This window comes from Barbus barbus (assembly GCF_936440315.1).
Source record: "Barbus barbus genome assembly, chromosome: 10".
Classification (NCBI taxonomy): domain Eukaryota; kingdom Metazoa; phylum Chordata; class Actinopteri; order Cypriniformes; family Cyprinidae; genus Barbus; species Barbus barbus.
In genome coordinates this window covers 13,544,242-13,562,132 of record NC_136738.1, presented here as the reverse complement: position 1 = coordinate 13,562,132, position 17,891 = coordinate 13,544,242, and the positions used below count along the sequence as shown (strand labels likewise).

General features: G+C 37.1%; 1 protein-coding gene across 1 annotated transcript in view; it reads left to right on the top strand.

Annotated features, from left to right (window-relative positions):
- LOC306875608 (piezo-type mechanosensitive ion channel component 2) overlaps positions 1-17,891 on the top strand; it is a gene marked incomplete at both ends in the record, with an annotated part of 550,584 nt that overhangs the window by 459,026 nt on the left and 73,667 nt on the right. Inside the window, 2 exon segments of the mRNA XM_079426295.1 lie at positions 6,905-7,052; positions 11,622-11,810. Of these exon segments, the coding sequence (XP_079282421.1) occupies positions 6,905-7,052; positions 11,622-11,810 (337 nt within the window).

Sequence of the window (17,891 nt, the reverse complement as noted above, 5' to 3'; positions counted from 1 at the left end):
GCCTCCTTATGCCCAGATCATCTCTGCCCATTGTAAAGCCTTGCCGTGCAGATGAGTGATAATATAGGCTATCTTAGACCTTTCGGTCGGAAATTGGTAGGGTTGCATCTCAAAGGCAAATGAGCACTGTAGCAGGAAACCATTGCATTCCTCTGCCGAGCCAGAGTAGGGCGCTGGTTTGGCCATGGGACTGGAGACCGTAGAAGAAGTATTGTTGACTGCAGGGACCGTGGGAGCTGGTGAAGGTGCAGGAGTGAGAGCTCGCTTCAGGATCTCCACGAGCTCCTGGAAGGGATCGGGTGTGCTCATACTGTCGATCGTCGGTAACGGTCCGGTCTTCTGTTACGGAAGCAGGACAGAGACAGAGAGATGGTAATGGTTAGTTTTATTGACGAACAGTAAGGCAGACTGTGGAGATGGCAGGTAAGTGAAGAACTTGCTGAATCTTGACTGATACGATTGAGGTTGAGCTTGAATCTCTTTCTTTGCAGGAATAGCGGCAGGCACGGGACAACCATTTAAGGCACACACTGCAAACCAGGAGCAGACACTCGGGAATCGCTGGAGCAGACGCAACAAGGATCCTAGGAGCATAGAACGCAGGTAAGTAGATTAGCAGGTAAGTACACAGAGTCTTACAGTTACTAAGGCTGTGGAAGCTTTAGCAGTCCTCCTTCGTATGAATGAGACCGGACATCAAGTGCTGGGTGGTGTGTGACTTTATGGGGAGCGGTGATGAGGGACATGATGAGGAGCAGGTGAGTGTGATCAGAATTCAGGTGAGAGTGATCGCTGTGATTGGGTAGTGGCAGAGCCTGGCAGATCTGTGACAATATGAACTTTAGTTGAATTAATTGTTTTAGCATTCAAAAGTACATACACAAACTTTTAATCATTGTATAATTTCTATAATAAAAAAAATTATTTGTAGATTTTTAAGAAGTGCATGAATTGAAAGTTTAATGACATTTGTAAACATTATTTATGTTATTAGCATTATACAATATTTGTTAACGATTTATTAATACAGCTTTTAATTATTGTAAACAATCTGACAAAATCATTTGAAGATTGTTAAAGTGCATGGTCATATGAACTGAATGTTTAAAAGGGTCATGATGCTTCTGTTTTTTATTACCCACATGAAAAAACACTAGTAAAAAAATGCTATAGTTAATACTACAGTGTTTTTGAACCATACTATAGTAAAAATACTATAGTAAAGATATTATAGTAAATTGTGGAGGGAAAATACTATAGCAATTTATAGTCTTTCTTGGGATGAGCGGCTTAACTGGAGTGCCTTTTGATGACTGAACCCCAGTCACTGAATGTTTTCAGGCCTATGTTTCTATTGATGCAGACAAGCAACAGTAGTTGACTTGGCTGGAGTAGGGCCTAGCACAGACAGTCCTGACTGCAGAAGACTCTCCAGCCTCTGCACATTACCAGGCATTTCTATCTGAAAGAAAGGCAAAGATTACTGACAAATACACAAGTACAGTCCAGTCTGAACTTGAGTGACTTAACACAGATACAAAAAGATGTGGACAAATTTGTTGGTACTCTTACAGTTAATTAACAAAATGCTTAATTCCTCCTGAAAAGTGATGAAATTAAACACAAATGTCTCATGTATATACTGTATGCCTCCAACAGGATAATAACCCAAAATATACAGCTAAAAGTACACAAGAAACTAAAAAAAACTTTCACTCTGGAGAAGGCAACCCTTGTGTGTTGGAGGTTGCTATGGGGTGCAAAGATTTTTATATACATGTGTTTTAAAGCATACCTTTAATCTTGAACTATATCCAGGCTAGTGAAGTGCTGCTGCTTCTTTTTTCATCATTGGGCTTGAATGTTTCCTTTAAAAAAATAATAATAGTATAAAACATGTTAATACTGATTTGAGTGATGTACAGTGGAAAGAAAAAAGCACCACATTCCAATTTAAAAGCTATGCATTTTTTCCTGCCTTCAGTGCAAAAGCTGACAAAATACTATTGAACTTTTTATTAAATATCATACTACATCATATAATTAAACTGAGAAAAATAATAATAATTGACTTCTACTAACTGTAGCTAAACATATTCCTTTCCTATTACAGTCTTAAATCCTTTATTATTTTCCCTGCTCAGGTCTTGACATGTATTCCCTGTCATTGTATTTGGCCATCATTTTGACCAAAACCTTTTTATCATCAGCATGCAGATAATAGTGTACTGGGTCTTTAATGCATACAGTAGAATGGCGTTAGATTACCGATGCGCTTAAGCTGTTTCTATGGCAGCATTCAGCCAACACTTAGCAGTCATAGCTACAACACACACATCAAAACATACGCTAGATAGTTAAAGACTATACTACACTTACTTTAACAGATAATTCATGAGACAGTAAGAGAACTAACAAGGTTAATAAGAGACTTAACTTACCACTGCCAATATCCTCGCTGGGAAGTGTGGTCTTCCGTTTGGTCAGTTCAATATACACATTTGGAAAGGGCAATTTTGCATTCCTTGTAACCATGAGAGCTCCCCAATCTCACCAGTAGGGCAATAACAGGACAAATTTGATGGTAATTAAACATTCTTGCTGTAACGTCGTCTTAAAATTTGTTTTTACTGGTACTAAGCGCACTGTGAAACGTCACAAACGTGTGTCCATAGCGCATGACAGCATGTGCGCTGATAATTGACCATATGCACGATTACTTCCTGGTTTTAGATAAGCCAGCTCAGTAATTTCTGGTCAACTGTACTCTACATAAACCATTCACAATTTGGAGAAAAGTTTTGTTTGTCTAAGAGGACCAAATGTCCACATATACCGTTTCAGGAATGACAAATACGAATGCTAAATTTACGCAAGGGAATCCGGTAAATCATGCCGCGAGTCATTGCTATGATTGACATTGGCAACAGAATGAATCATCTGACGAGCCGATGTCAAAATAGAGCTGTGCATTATGTGATTCAGACTAACAAAACTAAAGCAGCAGCAAGTCTGTGTTGGATAAAACTTAAACAATGTAGTTATTAAAATTAAATCTAAACATTTCAAAATATTGAATGCATTATTTAATTGTTATACCAGCTTATTTAATTTGTATTGGACTATAGGTATAATTCAGCATTAGGCTATAGGCTGTTGTCTGGCCTTATTTATTTATTTATTTAAATGACAAGTGACTTTGTGACTTCCTGACTTGCTTATATACACAATTTGTTATAGTATTTATTTTATAATAAATCAAAAGATGTGAAAAAAACTAGGGAGTTGAAGTGGCAGCCAAAATGATGGCAGCTGCAGCCATTGAGTGATGGTCTACTGCCATCTCCTGGTTATAACGGTAATTTAATTTTCATCTAAAAAGTCTTTATTTTTCGCCGAGATATGTTTTTGCTACATTTCTTCATGTCATCTTCATGAATTAAATTGAACCTTTAATAATGTGTTTTTTTTTTACTGCACAGAGCTGAGAAAGAATAAAGGCTTTAAAATTTTATAAGATTTTAAAACTGTGTTCATTGCTATGAAGGTAAGATACTAATTATCGAGTATACCATTACGATGTCGTTTAAGAGATTAGTATAACTGCCTAAACAGTTACGATAGTGTTTATTTGTCAGCATTTAAATGTACAGTTAGCCTACGTGTCTGGGTAATTTCCTGGGAGTACCAGACTCTGCATATAAAATTATGTTCTTTAATAACATCAAAATGTATGTTAATTCCACTATCATTATTTACGGTGTTGCAATTATTTTGTTTCTCAGTTTCTGATAAGAATGAGGCAGGAGAGGTTTCTGTGAGAGTCTCTAACTATATATAGCACTTATAAAATGAGCTTCACCGGAAGATTACAAGCTGGCTCGTAAAAAAAAAAAAATTATAATAATAAATAAATAAAAGTTACATTATTGTTTGCCTTACAAAACGTCAGATGACAATACAAATTGTCTACAGTTATGAACTCACTATAGTTAATATTAGAGTATGCTGTAGTATAAATTAACAAACTATAGTAAAGACTATAATACACTACAGTGTACTACAATTTACTATAGTTTACTACAGTAAATACTACGGTTTATGAACATACTATTGTTAGTACTACAGTATGCTGTAGTATAAGTTAACAAAGTGTAGTAAATACTATAATAAACTACAGTATATTATCATTTACTACAGTTTACTATAGTATTTTTTTAATGTGGTATGTACTGTTCTCTGAGGTCCACTTATTATGTTATCAAGATTTTTACATTAAAGGGGTCATATGATTATTTTGTGTATTTAGTGTAACTGAATATGTTGACGTGCTTTAATGTTCAAAAAAACACATTATTTTTCAAATACTGTACATTATTGTAGGTCATCTATGCCCCGCCTCTCTCAAATGCTTCGTTTTCTACAAAGTCCTTCCTTCCGACAAGCGCAGTCTGCTCTGATTGGCCAGCTGACACAGTGCATTTTGATTGGCCGAACACCACAAGCACGAGTCGGAAATGTAACACCCCTTTCCATAATCGCGAGTTTTAGCTTTCAAAATAAATGTAAAGACAGTTAATAATGTCCTTAGATTTACCATCAGTTCAAGCCCGAAAGGGGAACAGAGTCACGTGACAGACACAGTGATGATGCTCGTACGTGTTTGCAGTACACAAGCTGCGGTTGTGTGACCGTGTCTCCCTCTCTCTCACACACACACACGACGCACAAAACTAAAACTAATAACAAAACACACAGTTGCTGATTCAGAAACACCAGATTGTCATAGCAAAGTCAGAATTACCTTCTCTCCTAGGTTCATGAAACTGTCGTCCATAAAATGCGTTGCTGTTCTGTTGTAAGTAATCTAAATGATTCCTAAATGCATCTACTTTCGGAAGGCCAAATAAAGTGCTTTTGCTTTTGCCTAGAAACACACAGCGTCTCCCTGACACAGCTGCATCAACACTACTGCAGTTACTGAAACCACACCTTCTTTCTCTGTGTGAACATTTGGGCGGCTTTAAGCAAATATTTTCACATCGTGATGTAGACGTGTGTGTGTGTGTGTGTATATATATATATATATTAATCATGTATAAGTTAATACTTGTTCAAAACAATCACTTTAGCAAAGTTTGCACTATTTTCTGCTTATTTTAAAAAAATTAATAATTGTTGTTCAATAAATGTAATGTCATTAAAATATGTTAATATAACAAAATATATATATATTAAAATACAGAAACAAAATCATTTTAAAAAGTAAAGATTCTGGAAGCATTGAAGGAGATCCCATAATAATTGAATATAGGTTTACAGTAGTAACAACAAATTATATTTTATTATATGATATGATTAATATCATGTTTTTAAATATGATGGTTTCTTGATTATCTCTTATATGGACACCCAACATAATATATGATTTTTACCATCTGAATCTAACCATGTCATTTCATCAAATGGAAAAGTCAGCCATCTATAAATTATCACGTTAATTACTGTGCCTTTAGCTCCAACATATTTTTTCGTTATTTAAAAGCTTTTGCTTTAATTATCTTAAAACTGAAAATTGTTAAGAAGACCTTTGTCTCAAAATATATGCATTCATTTTAGCGATTTTCATTTACTATTTAAATCTACAACATTTAAAATACAAAATATTAGATCAAGTAAGCACAGAAGCAACTTTGCACTGCTGCCCACGATCACGTCAAGGATCAGACAAATATGCACGTGCATCTTGAAAAGCGGATGTTTTGGAGAGTGCTACACCATGTTTTTGTGCCATGTAGTGGTCTAGAGGAAAATAATATCAAAGGCACCTTTTACCCCGGGGTGCATTTAGCCCCATTGTACCCTAATATAATGTATTAATATATTATTATAATAATAAAATGTTAGTAAACATTAAGAAGCACATTATCTCATTTCTGCCAATGTGAATAGATATATTAAATAATGATCTGTTAAGCATTAAAAGTTTGTTAATGTTTATTATAAAGTGATGTAAATTAGCCTAATTGAACACTGGATATATTGCAACGTATATCTATATAAACTGAGAATTGTATTTGTATAGATTGAGGCTATGTTTACACTAGTGCATTTTCGTTTTAAAATGCATAACTTTTGCTATGGTTACACCTGTCATTTACACTACTCTGGTGTTTTTGACCCTTGAAAATGGAGACTTTCGAAAATGCTGCATACCCTGTTTTAGTTTGAGAACTCTGGGGTTGCATTTCAGTGTAAACTGACCCAAACAGAGACTTTTGAAAAACGATGGTCTGGCTGCCCACATTCACTCTGCATATCCTTGACGACCGTGTAAACAAAACTGTTTACACATTTAAGTGCATCCCCAGTGTGCATGAATGGTCATGTGACATGCATTTTCAGTTGTGTACTGTGGACAGAGATCATTTCTGAAACGCAGTTCAACGCACTAGTGTAAACAGGGCCTGCAATGTAAAGAAGCAATTTGAACAGCGGTGGCCACTAGCGGATTGAACTGTCAACAGTGACAAGGCATAATTAAGAGTGGTCCAGACCAACTTTACTAACATATGACTTACAGATTGTATACTTAACTAAAATTGTATTTACGTTAAGGTACAGTTTAAGGTACAACTTACGAACGATGTAGTGTTAATAATGTTTCGGGAAACGCACCTCAGAACTTCAAAATGCCATATAGTCATTTGCTTGTGTAGTTGTCATCATAGACTAGTGTTTGCGAGTCTGTCTTACTAACTGGGACTTGTCACATAACTTACATAATGTTTCTCATATGTTGGTTTGATTGCTTCTATTGTCCTCATTGGTAAGTCGCTTTGGAAAAAGTGTCTGCTAAATGATTGAATGCAAATGTAAATGTATGGGCTTTTTTTTTTGACAGATTCAGGTTAGTTCCATTCCTGACTGAGTTAAGGGCAGTGATGGACTGGGTGTGGACAGACACAACTCTTAGCCTGTCCAACTGGATCTGTGTGGAGGACATCTATGCCAATATCTTTATTCTCAAATGCTGGAGAGAAGCGGAAACGGTGAATATTTGCCATCCAAATTAATTGTATTGTCTTTCCAAACTGATACATACAGGTAACATCACACCTTTTCATAATGTCATGCTCTAGGACATGCTCTGTCATACTTCCAACACTGTACATCTTAGATGTTTCACACCTTAGAATCAATCCTGATGCAACTGATCAGCTCATCATAAGAAATTCCAAGACCTGAAATGGATGTATCAGATAAGGGAGATATCCAAATTGTGCATAATAAATGTGTAACAAGCAATAATAAAATAATTAAAATCTGAAAATATATCATCTACATCTACACTTAAGGGGTGGTTGACTGTTTTTTGTTTTTTTTCTAGGCTTGATTGTGTTTATGGGGTGCAGTAACGTGTTAATGCTTCGTAAAAAAACAAACAAACAAAAAACTCATTTACCTTTATTCTAAACCGCTCTGTCCAGTCTCCTATGAAAACTCTGATGATTTCCTGGATTTCTGAAACCCCTCCCTCTGAAATACACAATGGGCTCAGATTGGTTAGATGGCCCAGTGTGTTGTGATTCACTAAACCTCCTGGTGCACGTCCAGAAACGTCATGCCCCTCACCTCAGAATGTGCTCTGGTTGTATTGTAAACAATGGCATCGTCAATATTGTTGATCAATTTGAGCCCGATTGAGAACCAGAGAATATTTGTGAGGAGGATCGTGCAGAACCTGTGCAAGCACACGGCTCTTAAAGGACATTTCAGAATGGTGTTTTTTTGTTTGTTGTTGTCTCATACTTTTAGATACGCTATTACTTGTAAATGATACTGCTTATATTAGCTTCTAATATACGGTTTTATCCTGATTAAAGCTTTAATACAGCAGAAAACATGATTGCTTTGTAGCATTTTTGTAACAGTAAGAAGTGTTTGTCAGCAAGTATTGCTTGCTACCATGACAACCGCGTGCACGTCCATGTTAAATGCTTCTCGTAGCTATGTGAAAAATATCTGTCTGTTTATACACATAAAGTGTATAGTTGGAACACAGCTCATTGGTGGAGCTGACGAGCTGATGATTTGAATCAGGTGAGAGAGAGAGAGATGCAGAGCAGAGTGTGTGCAGAGCAGGGGGACACGAAGGATTAAGAACCGCTGCTCTAGAACATTGATTTTGAAAGTTGTGAATCCATTAGATTCGTTAGAAGACAGAATCACGATTCTTATATGAATAGATTTTTATGTAAATTTCAGGGTTTGTGATATCACCAACCCGGGAAGTAGCTTGTTGTAGTCCCTACAAGCCGTAACTGTAGGCATTAAACTGCCATAATTATTTAAATATTTTTCATACTTTGTTTATAATATGTTATTGTCACTAAAGCTATGATAACTTTTCTGAACATATTTAATTACTTTTTTCACAGAAAAAAAATACACAGTCCTTAAGGGGGGTGTTTTCCCCCACTCTACCCTATAATGCTTACTAGGCACTAACAGTAACCCTAATTATGTTAGCATCAGGTTAACAACATGCTAACAATATGTTAATTGTGTTAGCATTATGCTAACAACATGTTAACAAAAGTAAAATTGTTAAAACAAAGTTAGCATAATTAGCACATTGCTAGCATGATGTTAACATGTTTTAAGTTGTTAATGTGATTAGCATGATGCTAACATACTAACATGATTAACATGTTGCTAGCATGATGCTAACATGTTTTTAACAAGAAGGTAATATGAGAAGCATGATGCTAGCAACAGTATACCCCATTTCCCCATGATCCATGTTATTTGTACTTACAAGTCATTTGCCCACCGGCAACTATAGTTGCCGTTTTGACTTTTGACTAAGTATACAAAAACTATAGATTTCTTGTAAGATTTGTTTTGTTTGGATGATTCTAGAGACCTTCATGATTATGTATGTGTATATACATAATCATGAAGTACACTATATGTGTGTGTGTGTGTGTGTGTGTGTCAACAAAAATATTTATTAGTAACATGAAAATTATCTTTCTTTGGGAGGGTTTGCCTTCGCCATGCTTCCCCGAAGTAGGGGTAGGAAGTTGACAGCCTCATGTGACAGGATGGAAGTGAATAACTTTTTTTAGAAATCCTTTATTTGGTTCTTTGCTTGCATGCCATTTAGACATAAAACATGGATAACATCTAGAAAAATACTTAAAAAGGAAAATTACAACTATAACCTGGGGCAACTATAGTTGCCGGTGGGCTTAAATGGGTTAAGACCTGAAGAAATAAAAAAGTAATACTGTACATTAGATGGGTGCAATATTTGAGAAAAAAAAAAAAAACATTTTGTTGATGCCAAAAATTAGACGATGCTGTGTTTTTGTGCTGGTATCATGGCTGGTTTAAGCATGTTTTGGACTGCTGATTCACAGTGACATTCATATTATTCATAGTCTATGAAGTTGTAACGATTGGCCTTAACAGATGTTGTTACAAGTGTTAAAATGGGGTCAGAATATACTGTGTGAGATCTTGGGAGTTTTTAAAAAGATGAGACAGACAACAATTTAAAAGTGAAAATCTAATGTGTATTTACAATATTCACAGGGAACTTAAAACAACACAATAAAACTAGAATAACTAAGGCTGTGAAAAGCATGGAGTCCATTTACACCATACCATAAAACAGTCCATAAGAAATCCAGTGTATTACTTGTCCCTAAGTGAATGTCCCAAAAGTGTCCAACAGTGTACAATCCAAGTGATGTTCCAAGTGCTTGTATCTGGAAAGGTAAGTCAGAATAAAACTCCACAGTCCAGAAATGGTGATCACCAGCACATTTGTAAATGAGGGGTCATTTGTTTGCCATGCTGCCTCATTTATACTGTTCAATTCCTATTTCCTGTCATGTGATGAGTCACATGACAGGCAGACCCAGAGTCACTTAAAGACTTACACACATTAAAATGGTTAAGAGGAATAAAATGGCTAAGACAACATGAAAACCTATTAAAACTCAAATATACATAAAATCATTATAATATATTGAGCAGGTTAAAACATGTCCTGTGTGACAGTGCCACATAGTCCCCCCACCCCTTTAGCCTACGGCTACCAGGGAAGAAACTGTTCCCTTAAAAGGTACTGTGAGCCATTGTCCATGTGTATCCTATAAAATGTATTTGTAATAAGTAAAAAAAAACAGGCCCTCTCACACAGATTCCTCCGGCAGACTAGTGCCTAAGGGAGCACTAGAGAGAGGTTGAATTCGATACCAGGCTGGGTGTCCTTGTGTAGGTGGCGCCGCTCCTCACAGGATAATGTTGTTGAAATGGGGTGTTGAATAAGTGTTGAAATGGGGTCAGATTATACTGTGTGAGATCTTGGAGTGTTTAAAAAGATGAGACAGACAACAATTGAAAAGTGAAAATCAAATGTGTATTTACAATATTCACAGGGAATTTAAAACAACACAATACATCTAGAATAACTAAGGCTGTTAAAAGCGAGGAGTCCATTTGCACCATAATGGTCAGTTCACAGCAATGACAAAAAATAACCTCTTTATTCATATATTATATATTTTTTTTCACCTTTTATGTCATGTTCGAACATTCAAAATTAAATTTAATTAGAATAATAACAGTATATCAATTAAATGAAATCATCAACAAAAATCTATCTTTAAAACATATATACCACAGCTGGTAGTACAGGATGAGCGGAGTGTCTAAAGAACATGATATTACTGGAAATATTGGGTAAACAAGTAGGTTTTGAGTTGTGATTTAAATACAGAGAGAGAGGTTATTGTCCTTAGTGCCAGAGGTATAGAGTTCCACAGTTTAGGTGCAGTGAGAAGCGGCATCAGAAGTGGCATTAGGATATTTAATACTGCATTTACAATTGCATAAAGAATGCTATGAGATTGTTTTTTTATTATTCAGTATTTGAATATGAAATGATTTATAATCTTAGCTTTTAAAATAAAAGGTACTTTATCAAACTAAACTAATTACAAATCACATGTAATACTTTTAAAAACGTTTTTTAAGGATCCGCAGGAAAACACCTAGATCAGGTCATGCAGATGTGGTGTCATTTTAAAAGGGCAGCCACTGCAGTTCTGATTAGTGGTACTGTTGCTCATTCTGTACCTCCTGATCCCTGCTGTAAATGTGTTTAAATAGATTTTTGATTGATCATCTTCCCATATTTTTTAAAGTCTCACAATCTTTTTTTTTTTTTTTTTTTCTTCCTCTGGCTATTCTTTTCGATGAGGAAGCATGATGTAGATCTGCAAAACTGAGAAGGTTCTGGAGCTTATATTTCATTCCAGCCAACAGCTGGAAACCACAAGATGTATTGGAAATTGCAGGCATACTCAGTTTTGTTTTATTTAGGGGGTGGAGGTATTGTTTATTTTTTTTTAAATATATAATCTTCTGCTCTACATGTCAACTAAGAAATAATACAGTTGAAGGATAATACAATCATTTGACATTTAAATTATATTTCACAATGGTGTACTCAATTTTGTTATATTTTATTATAAATATGCTTTTCCTTATATGTTTATGGTGTTTTACATACTATAAAACAATATAATGTTTTCTTGCCACAGAAATACCCTCACCGACCTGGGCAGAGGAAGAAGAAGGTGGTGAAATACACAATGGGTGGCTTCATTATTTTTTCTCTTATCTGCATCGTCTGGTTCCCTCTTCTCTTCATGTCTTTGGTTAAATCTGTAGCAGGAGTAACCAATCAACCTGTAGATGTGTCCATCCAGTTGAGCATATTGGGATATGAGGTATGTGATCATATGTATTATAAATCAAGTCACCTTAAACAGAAAAACATTGTCAATAATACAGGTTAGCATAATTAACGCAGCCTGACAGTCCTTAATGCAGACAGAGATGGGCAGTAGTCAGTAAGGAGGACACAATGCCAAGATGATTAATGGCTTTGACCTTTTGACCTTTCCCCTCCCCCACGCAGCCCATCCACGTCGTGACCACCCACATCATGTTGACCCAGTGACCTATTAATGAGATCCAGATGTTGCAATTGGCATGCGTGAAATTCCATAGTTGTCCCATGAGCTCTGGGGATGAAATATGTTGTTGGGCCGGTGACAGGAGATAAAATGAAGACCTGAGGAATGTTTTTGAAGATTTTATGCTCATCCAGGGGGGTTTGCCCATCTGCGCACCACGTGTCCGGTTGCATTCCATGGCATGGGGTGTGTTATGGACTCTCCCTGTATGGGTGATGTATGAAAAAGATATTGGATTTAAGGACAATAACAGAATAAAAAAACTATTTTAAAAGATATTTTAAAAGACCATATCACAATATGTGTACCCACAATATAATGGACTTTGTCAGCATAATGTTTTGTTTTAAGAAGTTTGTTTAAATAACAGAGATAGGTGTTTGTACAGCTGTTTCAGGTCTATCCGTGCGATTTGAAATATGTCTCTAGTCATGCTCATGACAATTTCATGTTCCTGAGCTATTTTCAAAGGATCTCACAGTCCCCATTCATCAATATTATGTGTTTTTACACGTTGCTAATCTAACCGTAACGTAGTCTGGTCTTAAACCTATACTCATCACTTATAGAATTTCAGAAACATTGTAACAACGAGTCACAAACGCGTCCACTGCTGAAATCCCGGTTTAGTTAGAAAGGCAAGGGTCCATAGAACAACATCCCATAGAGCACTTTTAGTCCAAGGAAACAATAACTTTGTTTATGTTTCATTTCTTCCAGAGAGTTATTGTTTGTGTCCGGTATGGAATAAATTACGCTCAAAAACAGTGTCTTGGTGGTAAAAAAACAACAACACTGTGTTGTAGCATACAGTGTTACAAACAGAATGAGACCATCCACTGAAAAAAAAGTTACAGATAAGCGGAATATTGTTTATTTGAATTTGGCGCTCTCTCGTGACGCACGCAGTGACGCACCTGTCATCTGATGGGGGCGTAACTTAGCGATCGCCTTTTTGCACAAATAATTTTTTTTTCTTCAACATTTTTCATACAGTCAGGTCCATAAATATTGGGACATCGACACAATTCTAACATTTTTGGCTCTATACACCACCACAATGGATTTCAAATGAAACGAACAAGATGTGCTTTAACTGCAGATTGTCAGCTTTAATTTGAGGGTATTTACATCCAAATCAGGTGAACGGTGTAGGAATTACAACAGTTTGCATATGTGCCTCCCACTTGTTAAGGGATCAAAAGTAATGGGACAGAATAATAATCATAAATCAAACTTTCACTTTTTAATACTTGGTTGCAAATCCTTTGCAGTCAATTACAGCCTGAAGTCTGGAACGCATAGACATCACCAGACGCTGGGTTTCATCCCTGGTGATGCTCTGCCAGGCCTCTACTGCAACCGTCTTCAGTTCCTGCTTGTTCTTGGGGCATTTTCCCTTCAGTTTTGTCTTCAGCAAGTGAAATGCATGCTCAATCGGATTCAGGTCAGGTGATTGACTTGGCCATTGCATAACAGTCCACTTCTTTCCCTTCAAAAACTCTTTGGTTGCTTTTGCAGTATGCTTTGGGTCATTGTCCATCTGCACTGTGAAGCGCCGTCCAGTGAGTTCTGAAGCATTTTGGCTGAATAGGAGCAGATAATATTGCCCGAAACACTTCAGAATTCATCCTGCTGCTTTTGTCAGCAGTCACATCATTAATAAATACAAGAGAACCAGAGAGTGTTCTTGATCTGGCCAACTGTTGTGAAGGGTGTTTTCTTCACCAGGGAAAGAATTCTTCGGTCATCCACCACAGTTGTTTTCCATGGTCTTCCGGGTCTTTTGGTGTTACTGAGCTCACTGGTGCGTTCCTTCTTTTTAAGAATGTTCCAAACAGTTGTTTTGGCCACGCCTAATGTTTTTGCTATCTCTCTGATGGGTTTGTTTTGTTTTTTCAGCCTAATAATGGCTTGCTTCACTGATAGTGACAGCTCTTTGGATTTCATCTTGACAGTTGACAGCAACAGATTCCAAATGCAAATAGCACACTTGAAATGAACTCTGGACCTTTTATCTGCTCATTGTAATTGGGATAATGAGGGAATAATACACACCTGGCCATGGAACAGCTGAGAAGCCAATTGTCCCATTACTTTTGGTCCCTTAACAAGTGGGAGGCACATATGCAAACTGTTGTAATTCTTACACCGTTCACCTGATTTGGATGTAAATACCCTCAAATTAAAGCTGACAGTCTGCAGTTAAAGCACATCTTGTTCGTTTCATTTGAAATCCATTGTGGTGGTGTATAGAGCCACAAATGTTAGAATTGTGTCGATGTCCCAATATTTATGGACCTGACTGTATATGTGTGTTTTGTGGGAAATGTGGCTGTATCTGCATGATTACCATCTGTATGGAAGCACATCAGCGTGTGATTGCCGACTGTATGACCATGTGTGGCAATATCAGTTTATTTCTGGCAATCAGAATATACACTTGAGTATGTACAAAGCTACATACAAAGCAATTTTTTTTTCTATTTTTTTATTTTATTTATTACTCAAATAATTATTTTTGTATTTTTTAGTGCTCAAATAAATCACTTATATGGCGTCTAAAATTCTGTCTATTATTTTATAATTGAAAAACTATGCAGGAGTATTTATACTGACTAAAATAGTTTGTATTATTCTGCAATACATTTGGTGGTTGTTTTTCCTCAAACGGGGGGGGGGGACTAGAAATATTCTCAGAAAAAGTATTGCAGGAATCTCATTTTTCATGGTATCTTCTTCAAATTTGAAATATAAACTCGTGAGACACGTGACGTTTAACCTATTACTTTTCTGGATTGCTCCAGGACTTATTTCATGTGTTTGTATATGAAAAAAAAAAAAAAAAGATTCAGTGTGGAAAAACATTTTTCAAGGCACATCAGTGTCTATAACTTTTAATCTTTTTGAGTATTATCAACTCTGGATGATGGATAGTAAAGCCTAGAGTGTCTTCTTTCCAAAGATACCTAAATTGTAGCACACTATTGTCAGGAACTGTTACCATTTTAATTTAGGTAGGTCATTTTCACCTGTGAGGTCCAAAATGGGGGGGGGGGGTGCTGGCTCGAGGTCGAGAGCAAGGCCTGGGCATGCGCCAGTCTCACGGATGGCGATACAGACACTTTCTTGACAAAAAAGGATGCTGACACAATGTTTAATTTATGGGCCATGTCCTCGCTGGTGATCACGCAGAATTCATCTTTGCCTCTGATCATTCGTATTTTTATGTCATCGGTAAGGATAAGTGTTTGAGCTCCGAGAAACAATCGCCGAGACTGACGTCGACTTGTGAAAATTTAGTAGCTCCTGGGTAATTGATTAGGGCTACCTTTGCTGGGTCTGGGATGTCGCCCTCTAATGTTTGTCTTGTGATTTTAAGACGTAGAAACAACAACGTGTTATTTAGATCGATGTAATCTTCGCCGGTTCCTGGGATAAAAAAAACTCCAAAGGCGACGAGTCTGATATAGCCGATAAAGGTGGTACTTCTAAATAGGCGTACAGTCTGTGTCAGCGGGACTGTAAACAAATCCAACTCAGACTTAATACACTCTCCCGACATGCGGTGCAGCAACACCAAGTTAGAAAATGGTTTTTACAGTTCTCTTAGCCGAGGCTTTTCGCTTCACAGTCTTCTTACGCTTTTCTGCATGTGACTTGAGACCTTCTTGGGACCATGCTTTGTTTTCTTTATTGAATGACCATGCCTCCTTATAGGTTTAGACATTCTCTTACGAGCCATAACCATAAGCCCCGAACCGTCTTGAGCTTTAGAGTTATCATTATATGATCTTGACAAAGCGTTTGAGACAATGTTGGCTGCTATATTTTTGGTGGCCGATTTTAGGTGCGGTTTAGCGATGCTGAACCCCCTTTTTAACAGCGGTATGGCCAGCCTAAACAGACCTCTGAAAAGACCTCCCAGACTGGCCCCGTACATAAAGGCACCACCTTCATATCCGGGTAGTCCGCCGCCGGACTGATTTCTATAATAGTCGACAATCAGCGGCATTCATCCCACGAGGGTTGTAATAAGCCAATTTTTAAAGCACAGACTGTTTCACAGGCCTAAAGTGTAGTTTTACAAACGCAACTTTCCCATAAGAAAATGGTATTTTGCGGTATATGGTATAATTGGTATAAAAACCCCATCACCCGATTAGCATCCCCGGGGGTTTTTAAACAAATGGTATAATTCTACGGTGATGTTCGTGATGAGCGACTTGTTGACAAATGCATAATGGGGTTTATCAAATCTAACACTGATGGTATCATTGTCACCCCTCATTATATGTACTCATCTTAAAAGGGGTACGTATGAATCACCGATCGATTGGTATTCGATAATGTTGGTATAAAAGTACATCATATAGAAACCCACATTGATATCGGCTTGGGGAGGAGTGCCCATGATAACGCTTGTTGTAAAATCAGCTTTTTAGTGATAGGCGGAATGTCCTAAAGGTTTCATTCCTAAAATAGCGGCGAGCTTCCCATAGAAGCTTACCAAAATGTTGGGCTTTGGGACCAGTTGGGTTTTGTTTTTTAATTGATCGTAACCTATTACAGCCGTCGTTGAGAGAACCGCATTTATCGCACGGATCACAGCACGAACATTCTCATAATACCCCCCGTTTATTTGTAAATTCCTCGATATGGAAATCCCTGGTAGCTGTTTAAACATCTTCACCGTTTCTCCATGTTTATTTCACATGTTTCTGGGATGGGGCTGGGTAGACGTGGAAAATGAAAATCCCATCGTCGTCGCTAAAGCTGTAGCAGCTTCTAGGATATTCAATCTCAGTAAGGCCTACTTGCCACTCTCCTTTCAGGTTTACAGTCTTTGCTAACCTGGTCGTATAACTAGATATGCGATTTTCAGGATAAACTGACAAAGAAGCGTTGCACGGCAACTTAACGTAGAAACCGCGGTCATCCATGGTAAGCCTTTACTCGAATGATCTCTTTTGGTAAAGGCTTGTGTGTTTTAAGGTTTTTGCAAGTCCAACACAGCTTTTTTGTCTATATAACTAAAATCTTTTCCACCTTAAACACCTTGTTTTGTTACAATTTTTTGTAACTCTTTTTTCGTAAAACACGCTGTCGATGACATCGCCGTCATAATCAGACAGCCTGTATATGGGAGGATTACGCGGGATACACACAGAGATCTTTCGGTGTAGTTCTGTTCATAACCCTTGGCGAACAGTCCTCGCACTTTAGAAATTCTGACAACATCCCCTACTTTATATTTAAATACAGGATGATCGTTCTTCTTCATACCGCCGTACAGGTTTTGAAACACGTCACCTTCATTTTCTTTGTCGACGTACACCGGTTTTATCTTTATACTCCGATGGTAGCTGGAGTTGTACCCCTGCATAATATCTTGCAACACATCTATGTATCTCCGTGAATTTGTAGCGGTTAAAAATCTCCATATTCAGCTTTTTACGATCTATTAAATTGTTCCACAATGCTAGCCTTCAAATCAGTAGCTGTAGCAAAATAATGAACGTTGTACATTTTCATGAAATCTTGAAAAATGTTTGTTAAAAAATTCCATCTGCAATTTCTTTGGAATGCGCCCCTCTTTGAATATAGGCTTAAATGCTTTAGTAACCTCGACCCCGCTCTTATTCTTTAACGTTCGAGCCCACACGTACTTGCTAAATATGTCGATGCATGTCAACAAATATTTATTATTATCATTTTCCTTGGAATAGGCCGACATGTCATCGAGATTCACTTGGAACTGCATGTCCATCCCATACACCACAAACGTATTACATTTGTAGTTCACAGGGGCTGTTCTGTGGAGCGTGTACG